Raw genomic sequence first — 16,526 nt, 5'->3', positions numbered from 1 at the left:
GGCCCAAAATCTTGTGATTTACATGTTAATATAACTAAATAATGATAATAATAATAATAAATAACAATAGTGTATTATTTAGTATTATTCAATATTGTTATTATAAAATTTTATTATTACTACGTTTACTATTATTATTATTATTACTAAATAAAATATGAAACAATAATTAATATTATGTTGTGCATTCATTCAAACTAATATTGTAATATTTCAATGTAAAATAAAAAAATCATGTTAAAATATTAATTTTATTTTACAGTACAACTGTAAAGCAGTGAAACTAATATTTGCCTGAATTTCTTCTTTTTCAAATGTTTAAACCATAAAAATGCACGGAGCCCTTAATGCTTTCTTTGTTTTGCCTGCAGTTGTATTTGGATGAATTATGCAGCTCTGTGTGTGTGTGTGTGTGTGTGTGTGTGTGTCAGATCGAGATGGCTCAGAAGCTGCTGAACTCGGACCTGGCGGAGCTCATCAGTAAGATGCGTCTGGCGCAGCAGTACGTCTTGACCAGCCTGCAGCAGGACTACAAGAAGCAGATGCTGACCGCGGCTCACGCGCTCGCCGTGGACGCCAAGAACCTGCTGGACGTGATCGACCAGGCGCGGCTGAAGATGCTGGCCTCCTCTATGCTGGATCATCAGCCGGACCTTCAGCACAGAGATCGGTGGATATCGCAGATGTATTGTTTTATAACCGTTAGCAGCATCATGTTTTATTTTGTATCCAGAAATGAACTTTCTCAGCGCTGGAGAATCTGCAACTGGAACCCAGCGGACTCCAATGAAAACGGTTTTCCAATGATCCAAAGGCTTCTTGACGTCACAGATGACTTTATAGAGTTGATCTCAGACTTCGGTGATCAAGGTGCTTGAACAGCATCCTCTGAGAAACTCAGGGGTTCGACGCCAGTCTCGTGAACAGACTCACAGTCATGTTTAACACATCTTTTAAAGAGTCACAGCTATTGTATGAAACAGAGGGAAATTCCAATGCGAATATAGTCACATATCAGAGCACATATTGATCAATTATAATCAAAGCTGCCTTCTGAATTCATTTCAAGAGACTTAATTCTGTCAAATCATGTCATGTTGTTGTTTTTTACCACACACGAGTAACCATTTTAACCTTACAATAAAAAAACCTTTGTACACAGAAAAATCGAAAAATCCATTTTTCCATTTTGTCATTGATATAAATTATTCTCAGGAAGAAGCAACTGTACAGATCTTTTAACGAATAAAATCTTATCTTTATCTGAACGTGTCATTGTCTCGTTTCTGCTCCATGGTTATTAGTCCTTTGGATTAATTGGAACATTTTTGGTGAGTAGCTAATAAAATGTAATGGTTGGGTTAAGGAGTTTAAATTATTCAATTGATTTCATTTAGTATTTATTTCAGTTGATAATTGTTTGGTTTTAAAATGCAGCTAAGAAAGAAATTCTAGTCATGCTCTGAAATGAAGTCGTCTAAACTCACGATCAAACTGAACATACTTTGGATAAAAGCATTTGCTAATTTATGAGTTTTCAATTTATTTGATGCCAAGAAAATATGATTATGCAATATTTATTTTAAGATTTCATGAATTATATCTCATATTACACATTTGTATCAAAATTACTCCCTTTGCATTGTGTAAGAAAAATGCTGAGCATTATGTTATAGTCATGTTTGACAAAATTATCATAAGTCTCTTGATTATTCAGTAATGTAGAATTAGTAAATGTTTTTTTTTTTAATTATTTACAAATATAAGCCTAACTTTAAAAACATACAAAACTGCACAAAGCCATGGATGTGAAGACTTTTAAACTTCTGGCTAATGTAGGCTCCCTCTTTTTTTTTTTACACATTATAAACTACTTTATACACAAAGGATTAATTTGTTTTCTATTTTTTAAAGGAAAAGCATAAGATTCGTTAGAAACTTACATTTCCGAGTTTCCACGAGCAAGGTTTTATGTATAGAACGAAATGGTGCACAGTAAAAATATTGTAACATTTAACAATAAAATCTTAAACCGTTAATATTAATAATGAGCCATTTATATGTTACAGTATTTACAAACAACTCAATTTTTATTAACATTGTTAGTTCTCAGAGCTATTAACATTCATCTTTTGAGTAGTGCATTAAACTCCAAAGTTAACATTAAGATTAATAAATGCCTAATACTTTATTAGTTTATGTAATTATCAAACACTAACAAATGAACCCTTATTGTAAAGAGTCACCCATAACATGCTTGAACTTACATTAAAAAAACCAATGAGACATTAGCAGCTCGTATTATGTTTTTAAAAACTCAGGAACAAAGTGAACACAAAGGTAATATTCTTTAGGACAAGTGAATAGTTTGGTTAACCCCGACCCAGCAACGACACACACAGTATTGAGAGTTTCAAATGTTTTTTTATTAAAAGAGCTGCTTTAGTCAAACAGACCGAAGCCCATGTCGTCGTCAGACTCCTCAGACTCTTCTTTCTTTTCCTCTTTCTTCTCCTCCTCTTTGGCTGTAACGCAAACAGAACACAAGTTCAGAAAGTGACTCTCGGTGCGTATTAAACACCTGGAAGCGTCTGAAGGGGAGCGAGACGTTACCTGGAGCGTCTCCACCTGCAGGAGCGGCAGCAGCAGCGGCGGCGGCCGGAGCGGCTCCACCGCCGGCACCAACGTTACAGATCAGACTGCCGATGTCCACGCTGGCCAGAGCCTGAGCACAGGAAGTGACATCAGACCTCACCCCAACACACTTCAAGCTCAGACTCAAGATGCACTACAACATGACTGTTCAATTGGACCGGGAAATAAACGCACCTTAGCGAAGAGACCGGGCCAGAAGGGCTCGATGGACACACCGGCGGCCTTGATCAGAGCCAGCAGCTTGTCCTCCTGCAAAAACCACCAAAAGAGAATAAAAACAGCAGTTTATGACCATATCTGGATGCTTTCCTAACAAAATTACTACTGTGGCAGTACAAAGATAAAGTGGTGATATCAAGATGAGAATCATGGTGCTGTCAAACAAAACACAGTAGTAGCAGATACTCTAGAACTAATATAATCAATTATATCAAATAAATATCATAGCATCACATGCAGACACGTGTGACGTCACTGTAATGGTCTACAGATCATGCAATGTACTTCAGTACTGTGACATTATCACGGTACAGAAGTGTTACAAGGTGATAATACTGTATACTGTATGATAAATATCACAGTCTCAGTGTGTAAAAGTAAAACACGTGAGCTGCTTTGAGTAAGACTGTAAAATAAGCTAACAAACAAGGACACACAGAAACCGCGCGCGCTTCTCTACTAGTTACTCACAACGCTTTCAAACTGTTGTTTTCACTTATAAACACATCAGATTAAGCTTCTAACGCCACACTGGACCTGTAAATAGTAAACTAAGCTATATGGAAACATAAACCGCGCATAATCACATAAGTGTCATATCTGAGGAGACGGAGTGCCGGTGTCCCGGATGTTCACGCCGCGGCTCAAACCCCTCACACTCACCGTGACTGTAACTTCATCATCGTGGAGGATGAGAGCGGAGTAAATACAGGCCAGCTCGGACACAGATGCCATTGTTCTTTCAGCAGGTTAAGGTTTTAGACGTGGATGCCTAAATTTGACGGTGCTAGTCGCCGGATTCAAAGGCCTTAGCTTCGTGAGAAGAACCGAGCACCTCAAACACAGCGATGCCAGTGAACGGAAAGGGCCGAACGGGGGCGGAGCGATCGCTTATATAGCCTCGTGCGTCACTTCAGTGGGCGGGATCTGCGTAGAGAACGGAAGCTGTGATTGGCTCGTTTCTTCTGTCAATTATTTTGTGTATAGCCGCGTGTTTATGAGAGCACTGAATTAATATATAACTAGGAAATGCGTAAAAAGCAAAACATAAAATCTAACTTTCTTAAAATATGAATGAATTCAATAATAATTCGTCTTTTAAACAAACAAACAATAACAACAAAAAAGCTCTCAGCTGCAGCGATTTCATCAGATGTTAATACCATGCTACTAAAAAATTACCATATTCTGTTTAAAAAACATGGTACTATAGCACAATACTTGCACTTAGTACATATATATATATATGAATACATATATCTTTTTAGTAGGCAATAATAGGTCATAGTTCAATAGTAAATATAGTAAAAAAAAAACAACAATTGAAAAGCATAAAAGCCACATAAAGAAATGAAGGCAATAGAAGGAATAAACTGTTTAATTAAGTCTCTGTAATTAAGCAGTTGAATCACAGAAACACTTTTAATGGAATGAAACACAAAAACAAACATACATCATTCTCTCTGAACACACAAGCAACAGTCATGTTCCTAAAATTAATCCATATTCAAAACAAATCACATGATTAATCTGAAACTCTGGTCTTTTGGCACCCTTGAGATATGGTCTTGGTTTCAAAACACTATCTGAGACTGAATAAATGGTCCCATCGAAATACATTCTGTAAAATTAAACCAAGCTTTTCATAGTTTTACTTCTCGTCTTATAATTGAAGGAGATAGAGCAACCGTTTGCGCTGCGGTCGAGTCGACAGCGAGAAAACGGTTCAGTCTCTCTGATTAGCAGAGACAGACAAATGCAGTATTGTCCTTATATTACTGAACCCGATGACTGATCTGAAGATAACGCTGAGCTGTTCTGTTGTGAGGACGTCAGTCTTTATGGGATTTTCCTTTGGGCTTTTCATCGTAAGACACGCCGTACTCGTTCACTCTGGTTTTATCCACTGGATACAGCCTGAAACCACATCAACATCTCATGAGACATCTATAAACATCAGCTCTGGATCAGTGTTTGACTGTGGTTTCTCACCATCTCTGATAGAGGTATACGAGGAACACCACGTCATCTCTGAAACATGCTAACCGATGGGACGTGGGCATCGTGATGATGAATGCAAAGACGTCATCGATAAACGTATTAAAAGCCTGTTGAGAAACATAAGTGTCAAAATCATAAGGACTCTATTACTGAAACACAAACCTATAGAACTGTCAATATTAGCAGTCAATAATTAATTTATTAAATCAGACAACTAATATGAGAAATAATTTTATTAAATTGATAGATTTTGTTATTTTATTTAAAAGATATTTATACACAATAGGAAAAATGGAGAACTGCTACATTACAAAATAATCCCTTTGTGAAGGAAAAATAAAAACATTTAAAAATAAATTAAAATAATAAAATAATAAAAAATATTTATAATTTTTATAAATTATATTTTTTATATAATTTTTATAAATATATATTTTTATAAATTTATAAAATTTATTAAGCCTGACACCTGATATGATATATTAATTTTATTAATTTGTTAGATTTTATGTTGTTTTATTTAGAAAATAATAAAAGTGTATTCAAAATATTGCACAATAGAAAATAAGGAAATTTGTTATATAGGAGGAAAAAACCTGTTGCACAGAAAAAGTTTGTTTAGATAAAAATAATTAAAAGTATAAGAAAAAAATATGATATAAAAAATATGATTTATTGAATCTGACAAATAATGTAATATATTACTTTATTCATTTGTTGGTTTTTATGTTAGTTTATTTAAAATAATAATAATAAAAATGTATTTAAAACAATGCATAATGCACAACAGAAAATATAGAGAATTGTTACACAAGATTAAAAAGTTAAAAGAATTTAAAAAAAGAAACAATAAAGATAAACTGTATATAAAATTAAATATGTTTAAATATTGTATATATATTACTATTTATAAAAGTAAATATTAATACTATTTATCATATATATATATATAATATATATATATATATAATATATATATATATATATATCTATATATATATATATATATATATATTTTTTTTTTTTGTATTTTTTTTTTATATTATTTATTTATTTATTTATTTTATTTTTTTAATTCAGAGCCATGATTTTAAAGACATTACTTTAAAAGCAGTATTACTTACCGAAACAAATAATGTTTCTTCACATATCATACATTAATAATGCAGACAGCATCAGAGAACTGTGCTATCGTCTCTCACCTTGTACATGAAGGCTTTCCAGGGCAGATGAGCGACAGATTTCAGCTGTTAACACAAATGCATTGATCATTAAATCAAACATTATTTCATTATTCTGAATGCAAGAAGTGTTTAAGACTGAGCAAACCTTGTAATTTACAAAGAGCTGAGGCAGCATAAAGAGGAATCCAAAGGCATACACCCCTGAATGAGAACAACAACGATCAATTACACTTCCATCATGACTGTTTCTAAATGAATCAATCAGTCAGAGAAAGCTCTAAAGTGAAACGTACCATTGACTAAACTGTTAATAATCCAGGAGTACCAGCTGTTCAAACACAACAAACATATTCATCAGTGGTGCACTTCAGATAACTTTTTCAGCAAAAAAATAAAAAGTGTTTAATACTCTGTTTTACCTTTTGTACTTGACGAACACAAGAGAGTAAACGGCTCCGCTGATACACAGAGGATACAGCAGATATGACAGATACTTCATCGCCTGCTCAGACCAACAACAATCAAATACATCTTTAGATTCATATCTCAACATCACCAGAAGACTGCGGTGTGGCACTCACCAGTGTGTCATATTCCTCTGTTCGTTTCTCTGATTCGTCCAACTTCCCAAACTGAAGGACAGACCACAAACGAGATATAGTTAGAGAATAATCACAGTTAACTATTAGAAATAAAACCACAAAGAGTTTACCAGGAATGTGGGAGTCAAGCCCCTCCATATGACGTGTATTTTAAACGCTTTCTTCACTTTCCACACCTGAAAAACAACAAGAGCGCAGGCACTCACAAAGCTGCAGGTGCATGCTCATTACGTCCACTTGATGGAAAGAAATCTGCAGCAGAGACCACAAAAACACGGGTGTCACTGTACCTCGATCAAAGAGCCGATCCCAGCAGGAACCAGAACCAGCAGACTGGTCTGCTCATCCAGCAGATACAGGAAGATCACGATGGTGCTGAAACACCTCCACAGCACTGAGACACACACCAACACTTCATATCAGATCAGATCTATCATATCTGATCATTTAAATAAATCATTTGGCTTAGATTATAAGTGATGCAACCATATCCAATTATTTGTGATAAGCTGTATTTGGAACTGTATATACTTAGAGGATAATGCACTATATTACAATACATCTTAAAATATGTGACCCTGGACCACAAAACCAGTCATAAGGATACATTTTTCAAAACTGAGATTTATACATGATCTGAAAGCTGAATAAATAATCTCTCCAGTGATGTATGGTTTATTAGGATAGGACAATATTTGGCTGAGATACAACTATTTGAAAATCTGGAATCTGAGGGTGCAAAAAAATCAAAATATTGAGAAAATCATCTTTAAAGTTGACCAAATGAAGTTCTTAGTAATACATATTACTAATCAAAAATTAAGTTTTGATATATTTACAGTAGGAAATTTACTAAATATCTTCATGGAACATGATCTTTACTTAATATCCTAATGATTTTTGGCATAAAAGAAAAATCAATAATTTTGACCCGTACAATGTATTTTTTGGCTGTTGCTACAAATATACCCCAGAGACTTAAGACTGGTTTTGTGCTCCAGGGTCAAATATATTATTATTCTAGAATATTTATATAGTTTATAATTTACACAGTTTACCCACTTTAATTTAAATTTCACAAGAAATTTAAAAATGTAAAACACTGAAAGTAATGTGCATTCAGTATCATAATTACTTATAAATTATTTTTTTAAATATCAGCGATATTTTATTATTATTGAAATGCTATTTTAAATATATTTTTGATAAATTCTGAATTTGTTTGTATTTTTACATTTTTTGTTTTTATTTTTAGTAATTTTTTTCTGTTTGTCATTTTTGTTAGGTTTTTTTAGTAGCTATATATAGTTTTAATTATTTTAGCACTTGAAGTTATACTAAAAAATTAGAAATAAACTACATTTAATTTTTATATATCTATATATATAGATATATATAGATATTATATATATATACAAAATATAATCTTTTTTCTTCACATTTTCATTGAATAAAAAAAGTTAACATTTATTTTTATTTTAAATGGCAATTAATTAATTGAATCCTGATTATAATACATTATAAAATTCCACTGCATTTTGTTCAGTTTCGCTCGTGTGATGTTTGCTCATATTTCCACTGACACAAAACAGTCTTTCACTTCTGTAAAAAGTACTTTGCATGTATTACAGGCATGTAAAAGGAAGGGTGTTGACTGACCTGCTTTGCTGGACATCCCAACCATGCTCTTCTTGTGCTTCCAGAAACTGATGTCATTTTTGAAAGCCAGAAAATCAAACAAAAGCTGGAAAAAACAGCAATGTTTTTAAAGCAGTGAACTATAAATCCCATCAGCATCTGCCGTATGAACAGCGTTCAGACAGCATTAACACAACATGATCAATCTCTGTGTAACACACACTTACATGGAAGGCGGCCACAAAAAATGTGAGTGCGAGGAAATATAGATTAGTGTCCACAAATATCCCCTTGATTTCATCAGCATCCTTTTCAGTGAAGCCTAGAGTGCAAAGAAAAAATGTTGCTGTGATTTATCCATTAGTTCGGCAGTGTTTAGCAGTCCAAAACAGTTCACTGAACAAACTACACTACTTGACGGAAATACAGTTTTCTTCAAAATTATAATTACTGCATTTTATTTAATACAATTCGCATTGCAGTTGCCGATATATATATATACAAAAATAATAATAATAATGATAATAATAATAATAATAATAATAATAATAATAATAAGTAAAAGCATGCACATAGAAAAATGTCTAAATACAGACTATAATTTAATACTTTTTATATTAATATTAGTTTAAAATGATAAATATCTATCTATATCTATCTATCTATTTATCTACCGTATATAATTATTTTATATAAATTAATTATTTAATAGCAATCCAAAACCATTAACTGAATATTACTTAATGGACATAAAATTTGTCTAAATGAATAAGAAATCTTAATACATTTACTTATATGCAATGCAATTAATCAGCTAATATTTTGTATTTTATGGTTGTAAAAATCCTTTTTTTTTGTTTGAATAAATATTGTACAAAACAGGTGTTCATTAAAATTAAGTTTTTGCCAGTAATAATTATAATATACAGTTGTAATAACCCTAAAATAAATAAATAAATAAAATCCCTGTGGTTCTTAATTTGACATTAAATCCATTTAACCTTGATAAATTCACTTTAATGACTCAGGAATCGGCAGATTCTTACCGAACTGCTGAAGTGAATAAACAGCGTCCTGCATGTGTATCCAGAAGCGCAGTTTCCCGAGAGCGATGGAGTCGTATGAGATGGCAAAAGCAACCCCCTTGTTCCTCCTTTTAACCCCCTCAAGAAACACGTTTCAAACGAAACATTATCACTCTGTGAGCAGCTGCAGGAGAAACACTGGAGTGCAGAGACATAGAGGAGCAGCAGTACCATTAAATCCTTCACTCGGTTGCTCAGCTCATCTACAAACAGCAGCGGCAGGTAAATCATCTTCTTCCCGCTCTGATATCTGCAGGACAGGAAGGTAAAGGAGAATCAGAGAGGAAGGTCGATTCATTGCTTTATCCCTTAATGGAGGTCACACTCACACTCTCATGTAGCGGTGCACGTCTCCAGGAAGAGCCTCTCGATCAAACAGGAAGTTCTCAGACACCACGTTCACGGTCAGACGGGAACGCCAGTGAGAAACGGGCCGGTCCTGCTCAGAGTCGCTGCTTTGCTTTTGCTGGTCCGGTTTCTGAACACAAATCAGACCGGTTTACAGGAGCATGAAATCAAAGCTTGTTCAGACGCAGGACGTGGGTTTCAGCTCACCTGCGGCTCGTCCTGCCCCGTGATCAGGCTGATCTCCGGAGGTTTGGGCAGCATGTATGTGGTCAGCTGCGTGACTAAATGCACCTGATGTGGATCCTGCCAAGGCGAGACTCCTGCCTGATGCAGGAACACCATGGCGTACAGCGTCCCATTCTTGCGGGTCTTCTTCGGCAAAGACACATTGACTAACCTTGAGAAGAGAGAAGCACAGATGTGAGAGAGCAGATCTGGTATGTGACGGTTGCCTATAATGGACACAAATGAAGCCCTACAGGATGAAAATACAGAATAACTGTGATATAATGTGTTAGTTAGTACTACATCTACTAAATCACACCGCTTTTACCTTTCAAACCTGGTGTTGACATCAAACTCTTCCTCTCTGTGGATCAGACTGTGTCCGCCGTCAGCATTGGGTCTTAATGCAGTGTAGACGCTTAGCTAAAAACACACATCCAAAATATCACTGGTGCTGCATTTTATATATATATATTTTTTTATTTTTTTTTTGTCTGTTGGTATGTACTTTGTACTGTGTAATGTTGATTATTTGCATTTAAATAAATAAATTAAATAGATGTCTGCTAATGTAGGTGAAATGTGGAAATGTGTAGAGATAAACAGTGTAAAAAATCTAAAAATAAATATAAAGGTAAAAAAATAAAAATAAAATAAATAAAAATTAAAAAAAATCAAAAAATAAATAAAAATACAAACACACACACACACACATAAAACATAAATTATAATTTAAACACCACACACATTAGACACACACCACACAAATATAGATATTAAAATATATATAATATAACACATATAAAAAGATTTAAATAACACAACACAACATAGAATAAAATATAAATAACATTAACATTGAGATATATAACACAACAGATACAATATATAATGACACACGCTCATTACAACACACACACTATAAAAATGAGATTTAAATAAACAAATACATAGATAAAGAAGATGAATACATAAATAGATGAATACATAAAACAGATAAAAATTTATAAATATGAATTAGGTTAAAAAATAAATAAATTGATGAATAAATAAAAGTAGATTAAAATATATCAATAGGTGATGTGGAAATAAGATAAAAGGTAAAAAATTAAAAATAAATAATCAAGAAAAATAAATAAAAATATATATATCTAAATTTATATATATATATATAATGTTACTAATAAATGAAATAAAACAGATAAAAATTATATAAATAAAACAAATATAGACAAAATAAATAATGTATTAAGATTAAACTTAATAGATAAAAAATAAACACTGATTAAAATGTATTAAGATATAGATAAATAAAAAAAGATACAATTTGATTAATTTGATTTAAAAAAAAAGATAAATAAATTTGTGCATAATGAATAAGAAATAGAGTAAGTAAATAAATAATAGTAAATATATAGTCCAGTGCCATAATGAGAAAGAAAAAAAAATGTAATTAACTTTGAAACTGAATATTTTTAAAATCTAAAACGGGTATTTACACAGGAAACTATACAGATGCCTTTACAAATATAGAAATGTGGCCCCTTGCACAAGGACGATTATATTTGGGGATCCGTGGCATCTAAGAGACTGAAGTCCCTGTGCTAATGCACGAAAATACAATGATATTTATTAACTCGTAATGCTAGATCTCTATATGTACCTATATGTCGCTTTATAAAGAGCTGGTTTTACATGCACTGTTTGAGGAGAAGCAGTGAATGTTCACACGGCCCTCTCACCTGCAGGCGGGGTTTCCCGGCCAGGTACGGAGCGATGCAGCTGTCACTCTTGGGTTTCTCGCAGGGTTTGGTGTACACGATCCCGAACATGACCCAGCATGTGTGCAGCACGTAGAGGAGGAAGAGCCCCACGATCAGACTCGTCAGAGAGGTCCTGGGAAACATCTTACTGCATCACACACGAGCAGAAGCCGCTCATCACCCGCTGCTCGGAGGACACGCGCACAGAAGAAGAACGACGAGATCCGCTGTCAATCAATCACTAACACACGCGCGCGCATCAACATCGTTTATAACATCTCATATCTGACCCGCTTTTCACTGCAGCATCCTCAGATATCCCGTATAAAGTCATCGATGGTTCCTCATGATGAAGCGTGCGTTTTTAACCTCTTTAATTTAACGCTCGATTCACTTCCGGGATTCACTTCCTGTCACAGGGTTGCGGGATTACTTCCGGGCCAGATCTTCAGTGTTTAATGGCTTTGGCAGACTGTCATTTCCGCCACTGGCGGTTGCCACAGGGTTGCCAGATTTCTTCTTCTTGTGTCGTTTATTGGCGGTTGCCAGATTTGTTTGATTTAACTTTTTAATGTCGCTGTTTTGGCCAAACAAGAAGAACTGCAAGCTCTGTAAAACACAAAAAAAAAAAAAAATAAAAAAAATAAAAAAATAATAATAATAATAATAATAATAATAATTTATTGTCACACATATAACCCAGCCGTGGATATAAACACGTTTTTGTTTTTGTTTTTGTGATAATACGTTATAAAAAACGTATTATCACAATCAAAATATAATAAACACAACTGTAACGTATTTAATATTAAACAAACTCTACTTAAATATGACATATTATATAAATAAATTCACCTTTTTAAATATCAACTTATATTTCTGTTTTGAATAAATAAAAAGAACTGCAAGTTCTTTAAACCTTTTAAAACGTATTTATACACGTCTTTGGAGATCGGTAGTCTAGACGTGGATATAAAAATATAATGTTTTACTATTTAAGATACATCAATTAAATATAATTAAATATTTTAAATGTACCTTCTACTATGTGAAAACATTCTTGTGGTTTCTGAGTGTAGTGGCAACCGTTGCGTTGTCGCGGATTCTGCTTCCGTTTCGCACAGGAAGTGATTCCCCTCATAGATAGCCGCAGTAGCCTCCGACGCTTTTCTGTCGTTTTGCGCTACAATTTTTCTCATCTCGGTGGAGGATTTACCCTTAAAATCCACCGCCATCATGAAACTCGTCAGGTAATAACCATCTACATGTATTTTGTTATTAATATGCACTAATTGTCCGCAGCGGCATGTGATGTAGTTAGACGGATGGAGTTAGATTGTTATGTAGCCGCTTGTTAGCTGTTAGCTACAGCAGGCGGGAATGAATGAATGAATGAACGAACGGATCTGAATGTGTTTGTTTGGGGTTTTCTTCTCTTTAGTGTCTTGTTTTAAATGCACTTGTTTATTTTTTAACACGTAATTGCTGGGTTTAGTCTTAGCTTTATGAAAGTATGTATTTGAGACATTAGTTTGTAGATGCTGGTCCTTAAATCTAACAAATGCGAACAGAAACAATCACTTTTAATGCTAGTAACTTTCGGTTTGCTTGTTACTACGAATAAAATCTGCAAAACACATGTATATATATATATTATATATGAATGTTGCTAGGGAAATACTTATCATTTAGACAAATTAAAGAGAATTTAAGTAATATTTAATATAGCTAGTTATGGAATTTCTGCATAAAACAATGATGTCTTTGTGTATGAATGCGATAAAATGCATTGTATGTGCTGCTGTAAGGTTGTGTGTTATTGTGATGAGTGCTTCAGTCAGTGTTTTTGATTGTGATGCTGCAGGTTTTTGATGAAACTGAGTCATGAAACAGTCACCATTGAGCTGAAGAATGGCACGCAGGTCCACGGCACCATTACAGGTAATTATGATTCAAAACAATGCAACAAAAAAATAACCTTCTATTCCAGCGTCAACGTATCTGCTTCACTGAGTAATTCTCAAACTGACAGAGGTCTGTGTTCTCTTTGACTCCTGTACACAGGTGTGGATGTCAGTATGAACACTCACCTCAAGGCTGTGAAGATGACCCTCAAAAACAGAGAGCCCACTCAGCTGGAGTCTCTCAGTATCCGTGGCAACAACATCCGCTACTTCATCCTGCCGGACAGTCTTCCTCTGGACACGCTGCTGGTGGACATCGAGCCCAAAGTCAAGTCAAAGAAGAGAGAGGCCGGTGAGTGCTGGAGAATACAGTCTGAAACGAACATGACCTTGAGACACCGACTGATTGATTCTGAAGATGTTCGTGTGTTTCCCTCCCTGTCTTGCAGTGGCTGGCCGTGGGGGGCGAGGAAGAGGACGGGGTCGTGGCAGAGGAAGAGGACGTGGACGCGGCGGGCCGAGGAGATGAAGCTCTCAAGCCACTGTACATTTGTGCGCTCTGTACAGCTTTTTTTTTCTTTTCATTTAGAAAATATTTTGATTTACATTTGTTTGAATTTTGTACATTAAATTCATTTCTTTTGAAAAACTGTTTTTGAGTCTTTTGTTGAGCTGCTGAGCTGTTTGTACTGATCATAAGGCAGAAATGTTTCTGCAAAGGTGTCTGGTTATTTTTCTACATTCATGTCAATAAACTGCTTGATTTATCTCGTGTAGTTGTTTACTGAAGGATGTTATTTCTTCTTTACACTATGGCCAGTGAAACATCTGCAACCCAAGTTTGCTGTTCATGGTAAACCTGGAAATACAAGGGAAAAAGAAAAGTATTGTACCAACAATAATAATAAATAAATAAATAAATAAAACGTTTACAACGCAAATGTTTTAGTGTAAATGAATTCGTGGGGCTTTTATTATGAAAACTGATCAAACACTCCGAAACCGAACGAATCAGTTCGTTTAAATGTTACACATTTTTCCTTTCATTGTCCATAATATCGCATTGCTGGCACAACATATAAAACATAAAAAAAAAAAATAATCATCATACTACTCAAAAAATATTTACAAAAAAATACTAACCTATCTCACAGATTCCTCAGGAAAATTTCTTCGGTTGCGATTCATTCTAAAGAGTCGACTCACGAGAATGATTCCTTAGCGAATCGTTCACCATTAGCCAGCTGTCTTTAAGCCAAACAGACCGCAGGGAACAAACTGGATAATTCAAAGCTTAAAAAAAACCTCATCCATCGTTTTTAAAAAGCACATTCCTTACTTCACTAAACTACATTTAAGGCACAGCGTTAGTAAAATGTCATCCAGCTGTTGTTTCATGTATTTTGCTTATGGCAGTAATTTACTGAAAGAGAGACTCCAACTAAAAAACCCTTCAGCTGTGTTTCAGGATACAAGTAAACATACTATTTGATTGATTGCCATATTAAGAAGTTTATGAATGGAGATATGGACATACACTTACAAAATAATAGACACTGAAAGTGTTGTCTACCTTAACATTACAATGGATAGAATTATTCATCGCTGTAATCACTAATATATATACACTATATAAAAACAACTGAAAGGATTTGTAAGGAAATTGCATTTTGAAACAATGTTACTATGGTAAACTTGTGTAAGGCAGTGTTTTCAAAATGCAACGGACCCAATATTACTTTGGGAAAAAAAGTTTATTATTACATTTTCCCCTCTAACTATAGAACTGTATGGTTAGATATATTATGTATTTACTCGTTTACTGATTTAAGCAAAGTTTATATGATTATTTTTATATTCTTTTTTATTTTAATGGCTTATTTTATTTTTTTATTTCAGAAAATATTTTTTAAAAAGTGAAAAAAAAAAATAGATAAAATACATACATCATACATCTCATATCAGTATTTCATGTCCGTTTATTTTATTTTGCATGCTGGTTTACTGTACATTATCCTGCTACAAGCACATAATAAAAAAATACCCATTTAGTACTTTTGTCATTGATATAGTTAAAGGTGAAAAAGCATATGCTTTCATTTAAAGGATCTGCAGTATCAGCTTAGTCAAATTTAGAATTAAAAGTAAAAAAAAGCAATATCGCCAGATAGGCAGCCACTATATTGTGCATCCTTTTTGGTGCACTCTGTAAAGCTTCTATATGTTGAAAATGTTCTACTCAAGAATAAAATATATGCATTAAGGGATGTTTTCTGCATCTTGCATGTGATTCAGACAGGAACAGGTTGATGAAGGTGTGTACAGCCCATTAGAAGTCAAAGTGGAAACAAAGGAAGGGCCACTTCTCTGCCGGACATATAAGATGAACAATTTCAGACCCTGTTTACCTTCACTGCAGTATAAAAAGGTACATTTTACTGTCCATTATTTGACCAAACCAAAGCAGTTCACCCCTCTGATCAAATATTAACATGTGTTTTAAAGTGTAACTTTCACCTTTTTTCAATATAGTTGTATTTTTAACCATACGTACAAGATTATCATAAGACTTCACTGACGGTCAAGTTGCATAACTATCATGATAAGTGTTAGTGAACAGTCTCTTCTTCATTTGAAGGTTTATCTCATCTCATTCTTCATCTAGGTTGTGTGTTTAGAGGCTCAACAGAACAGCTTTCCTCAAAACTACATACAGAAGCTTTTGGCACTGAAGACAAACAACTACAATAAACAACTACAATAACTACACTTCCATACTGGATCAGATTACAGACATACAGAAATGACCTGCATGAGATGACCTTTTTTTTCAAAGCTTATCATGTCTCCCAATCATAAACAAAGTCCCGGGGTCTCATTTATAAACGTTGCGCATGCACAA

General features: G+C 34.0%; 5 protein-coding genes across 5 annotated transcripts in view; 3 read left to right on the top strand and 2 right to left on the bottom strand.

Moving 5' to 3' along the window:
* LOC109058674 (focal adhesion kinase 1-like) overlaps positions 1-1,104 on the top strand; it is a 37,333-nt gene extending 36,229 nt beyond the window's left edge. The window contains 1 exon segment of the mRNA XM_042746003.1: positions 333-1,104. Within this exon segment, the coding sequence (XP_042601937.1) occupies positions 333-878 (546 nt within the window). The 3' untranslated portion in view covers positions 879-1,104.
* A 1,300-nt stretch (positions 1,105-2,404) lies between these two features.
* rplp1 (ribosomal protein, large, P1) lies at positions 2,405-3,780 on the bottom strand. Its single transcript, XM_019107107.2, has 4 exons — positions 3,538-3,780; positions 2,830-2,904; positions 2,614-2,725; positions 2,405-2,525 (listed from the first exon to the last, which is right to left on the bottom strand). Exons 1-4 carry the CDS (start codon positions 3,607-3,609, stop codon positions 2,443-2,445), a joined length of 342 nt encoding a protein of 113 aa, XP_018962652.1. The 5' UTR covers positions 3,610-3,780; the 3' UTR covers positions 2,405-2,442.
* Positions 3,781-4,236: 456 nt separating this feature from the next.
* Positions 4,237-12,110, bottom strand: clptm1l (CLPTM1 like). Its single transcript, XM_042744984.1, has 17 exons — positions 11,700-12,110; positions 10,286-10,380; positions 9,940-10,129; positions 9,714-9,862; positions 9,556-9,634; positions 9,346-9,463; positions 8,527-8,621; positions 8,321-8,405; positions 6,952-7,055; positions 6,772-6,837; positions 6,641-6,691; positions 6,479-6,561; positions 6,353-6,387; positions 6,205-6,260; positions 6,078-6,122; positions 4,867-4,982; positions 4,237-4,791 (listed from the first exon to the last, which is right to left on the bottom strand). The coding sequence occupies exons 1-17, from the start codon at positions 11,862-11,864 to the stop codon at positions 4,707-4,709; spliced, it is 1,617 nt and encodes a 538-aa protein (XP_042600918.1). The 5' UTR covers positions 11,865-12,110; the 3' UTR covers positions 4,237-4,706.
* Positions 12,111-12,814: 704 nt separating this feature from the next.
* snrpd1 (small nuclear ribonucleoprotein D1 polypeptide) lies at positions 12,815-14,395 on the top strand. Its single transcript, XM_042744982.1, has 4 exons — positions 12,815-12,970; positions 13,585-13,661; positions 13,785-13,976; positions 14,074-14,395. The coding sequence occupies exons 1-4, from the start codon at positions 12,957-12,959 to the stop codon at positions 14,151-14,153; spliced, it is 363 nt and encodes a 120-aa protein (XP_042600916.1). The 5' UTR covers positions 12,815-12,956; the 3' UTR covers positions 14,154-14,395.
* Positions 14,396-14,984: 589 nt separating this feature from the next.
* On the top strand, positions 14,985-16,490 carry ggcta (gamma-glutamylcyclotransferase a). The gene is made up of 3 exons (XM_042746001.1): positions 14,985-15,099; positions 15,913-16,052; positions 16,290-16,490. Exons 1-3 carry the CDS (start codon positions 15,000-15,002, stop codon positions 16,386-16,388), a joined length of 339 nt encoding a protein of 112 aa, XP_042601935.1. The 5' UTR covers positions 14,985-14,999; the 3' UTR covers positions 16,389-16,490.
* The last annotated feature ends 36 nt before the right edge of the window (positions 16,491-16,526 follow it).

The sequence above is a fragment of the Cyprinus carpio genome, chromosome B19, assembly GCF_018340385.1.
Source record: "Cyprinus carpio isolate SPL01 chromosome B19, ASM1834038v1, whole genome shotgun sequence".
NCBI classification, from domain to species: domain Eukaryota; kingdom Metazoa; phylum Chordata; class Actinopteri; order Cypriniformes; family Cyprinidae; genus Cyprinus; species Cyprinus carpio.
The sequence above is the reverse complement of the archived record's forward strand: the minus strand, read 5'-3'. Positions and strand labels throughout refer to the sequence as shown.

Excerpts from the sequence above, each read along its gene's own strand:
- ggcta (XM_042746001.1), top strand. The coding sequence starts at position 15,000 with ATGTCATCCAGCTGTTGTTTCATGTATTTTGCTTATGGCAGTAATTTA. Across the intron at positions 15,100-15,912 it reads AGCTGTGTTTCAGGATACAA|GATTCAGACAGGAACAGGTT; the intron begins GTAAACATACTA and ends CATCTTGCATGT. Across the intron at positions 16,053-16,289 it reads CTTCACTGCAGTATAAAAAG|GTTGTGTGTTTAGAGGCTCA; the intron begins GTACATTTTACT and ends TTCTTCATCTAG.
- rplp1 (XM_019107107.2), bottom strand. The coding sequence starts at position 3,609 with ATGGCATCTGTGTCCGAGCTGGCCTGTATTTACTCCGCTCTCATCCTC. Across the intron at positions 2,905-3,537 it reads ATGATGAAGTTACAGTCACG|GAGGACAAGCTGCTGGCTCT; the intron begins GTGAGTGTGAGG and ends TGGTTTTTGCAG. Across the intron at positions 2,726-2,829 it reads GGCCCGGTCTCTTCGCTAAG|GCTCTGGCCAGCGTGGACAT; the intron begins GTGCGTTTATTT and ends TCCTGTGCTCAG.
- clptm1l (XM_042744984.1), bottom strand. The coding sequence starts at position 11,864 with ATGTTTCCCAGGACCTCTCTGACGAGTCTGATCGTGGGGCTCTTCCTC. Across the intron at positions 6,692-6,771 it reads GCTTGACTCCCACATTCCTG|TTTGGGAAGTTGGACGAATC; the intron begins GTAAACTCTTTG and ends TCTGTCCTTCAG. Across the intron at positions 6,388-6,478 it reads GTGTTCGTCAAGTACAAAAG|CTGGTACTCCTGGATTATTA; the intron begins GTAAAACAGAGT and ends GTGTTTGAACAG.
- snrpd1 (XM_042744982.1), top strand. Across the intron at positions 13,662-13,784 it reads GGTCCACGGCACCATTACAG|GTGTGGATGTCAGTATGAAC; the intron begins GTAATTATGATT and ends TCCTGTACACAG. Across the intron at positions 13,977-14,073 it reads GTCAAAGAAGAGAGAGGCCG|TGGCTGGCCGTGGGGGGCGA; the intron begins GTGAGTGCTGGA and ends CCTGTCTTGCAG.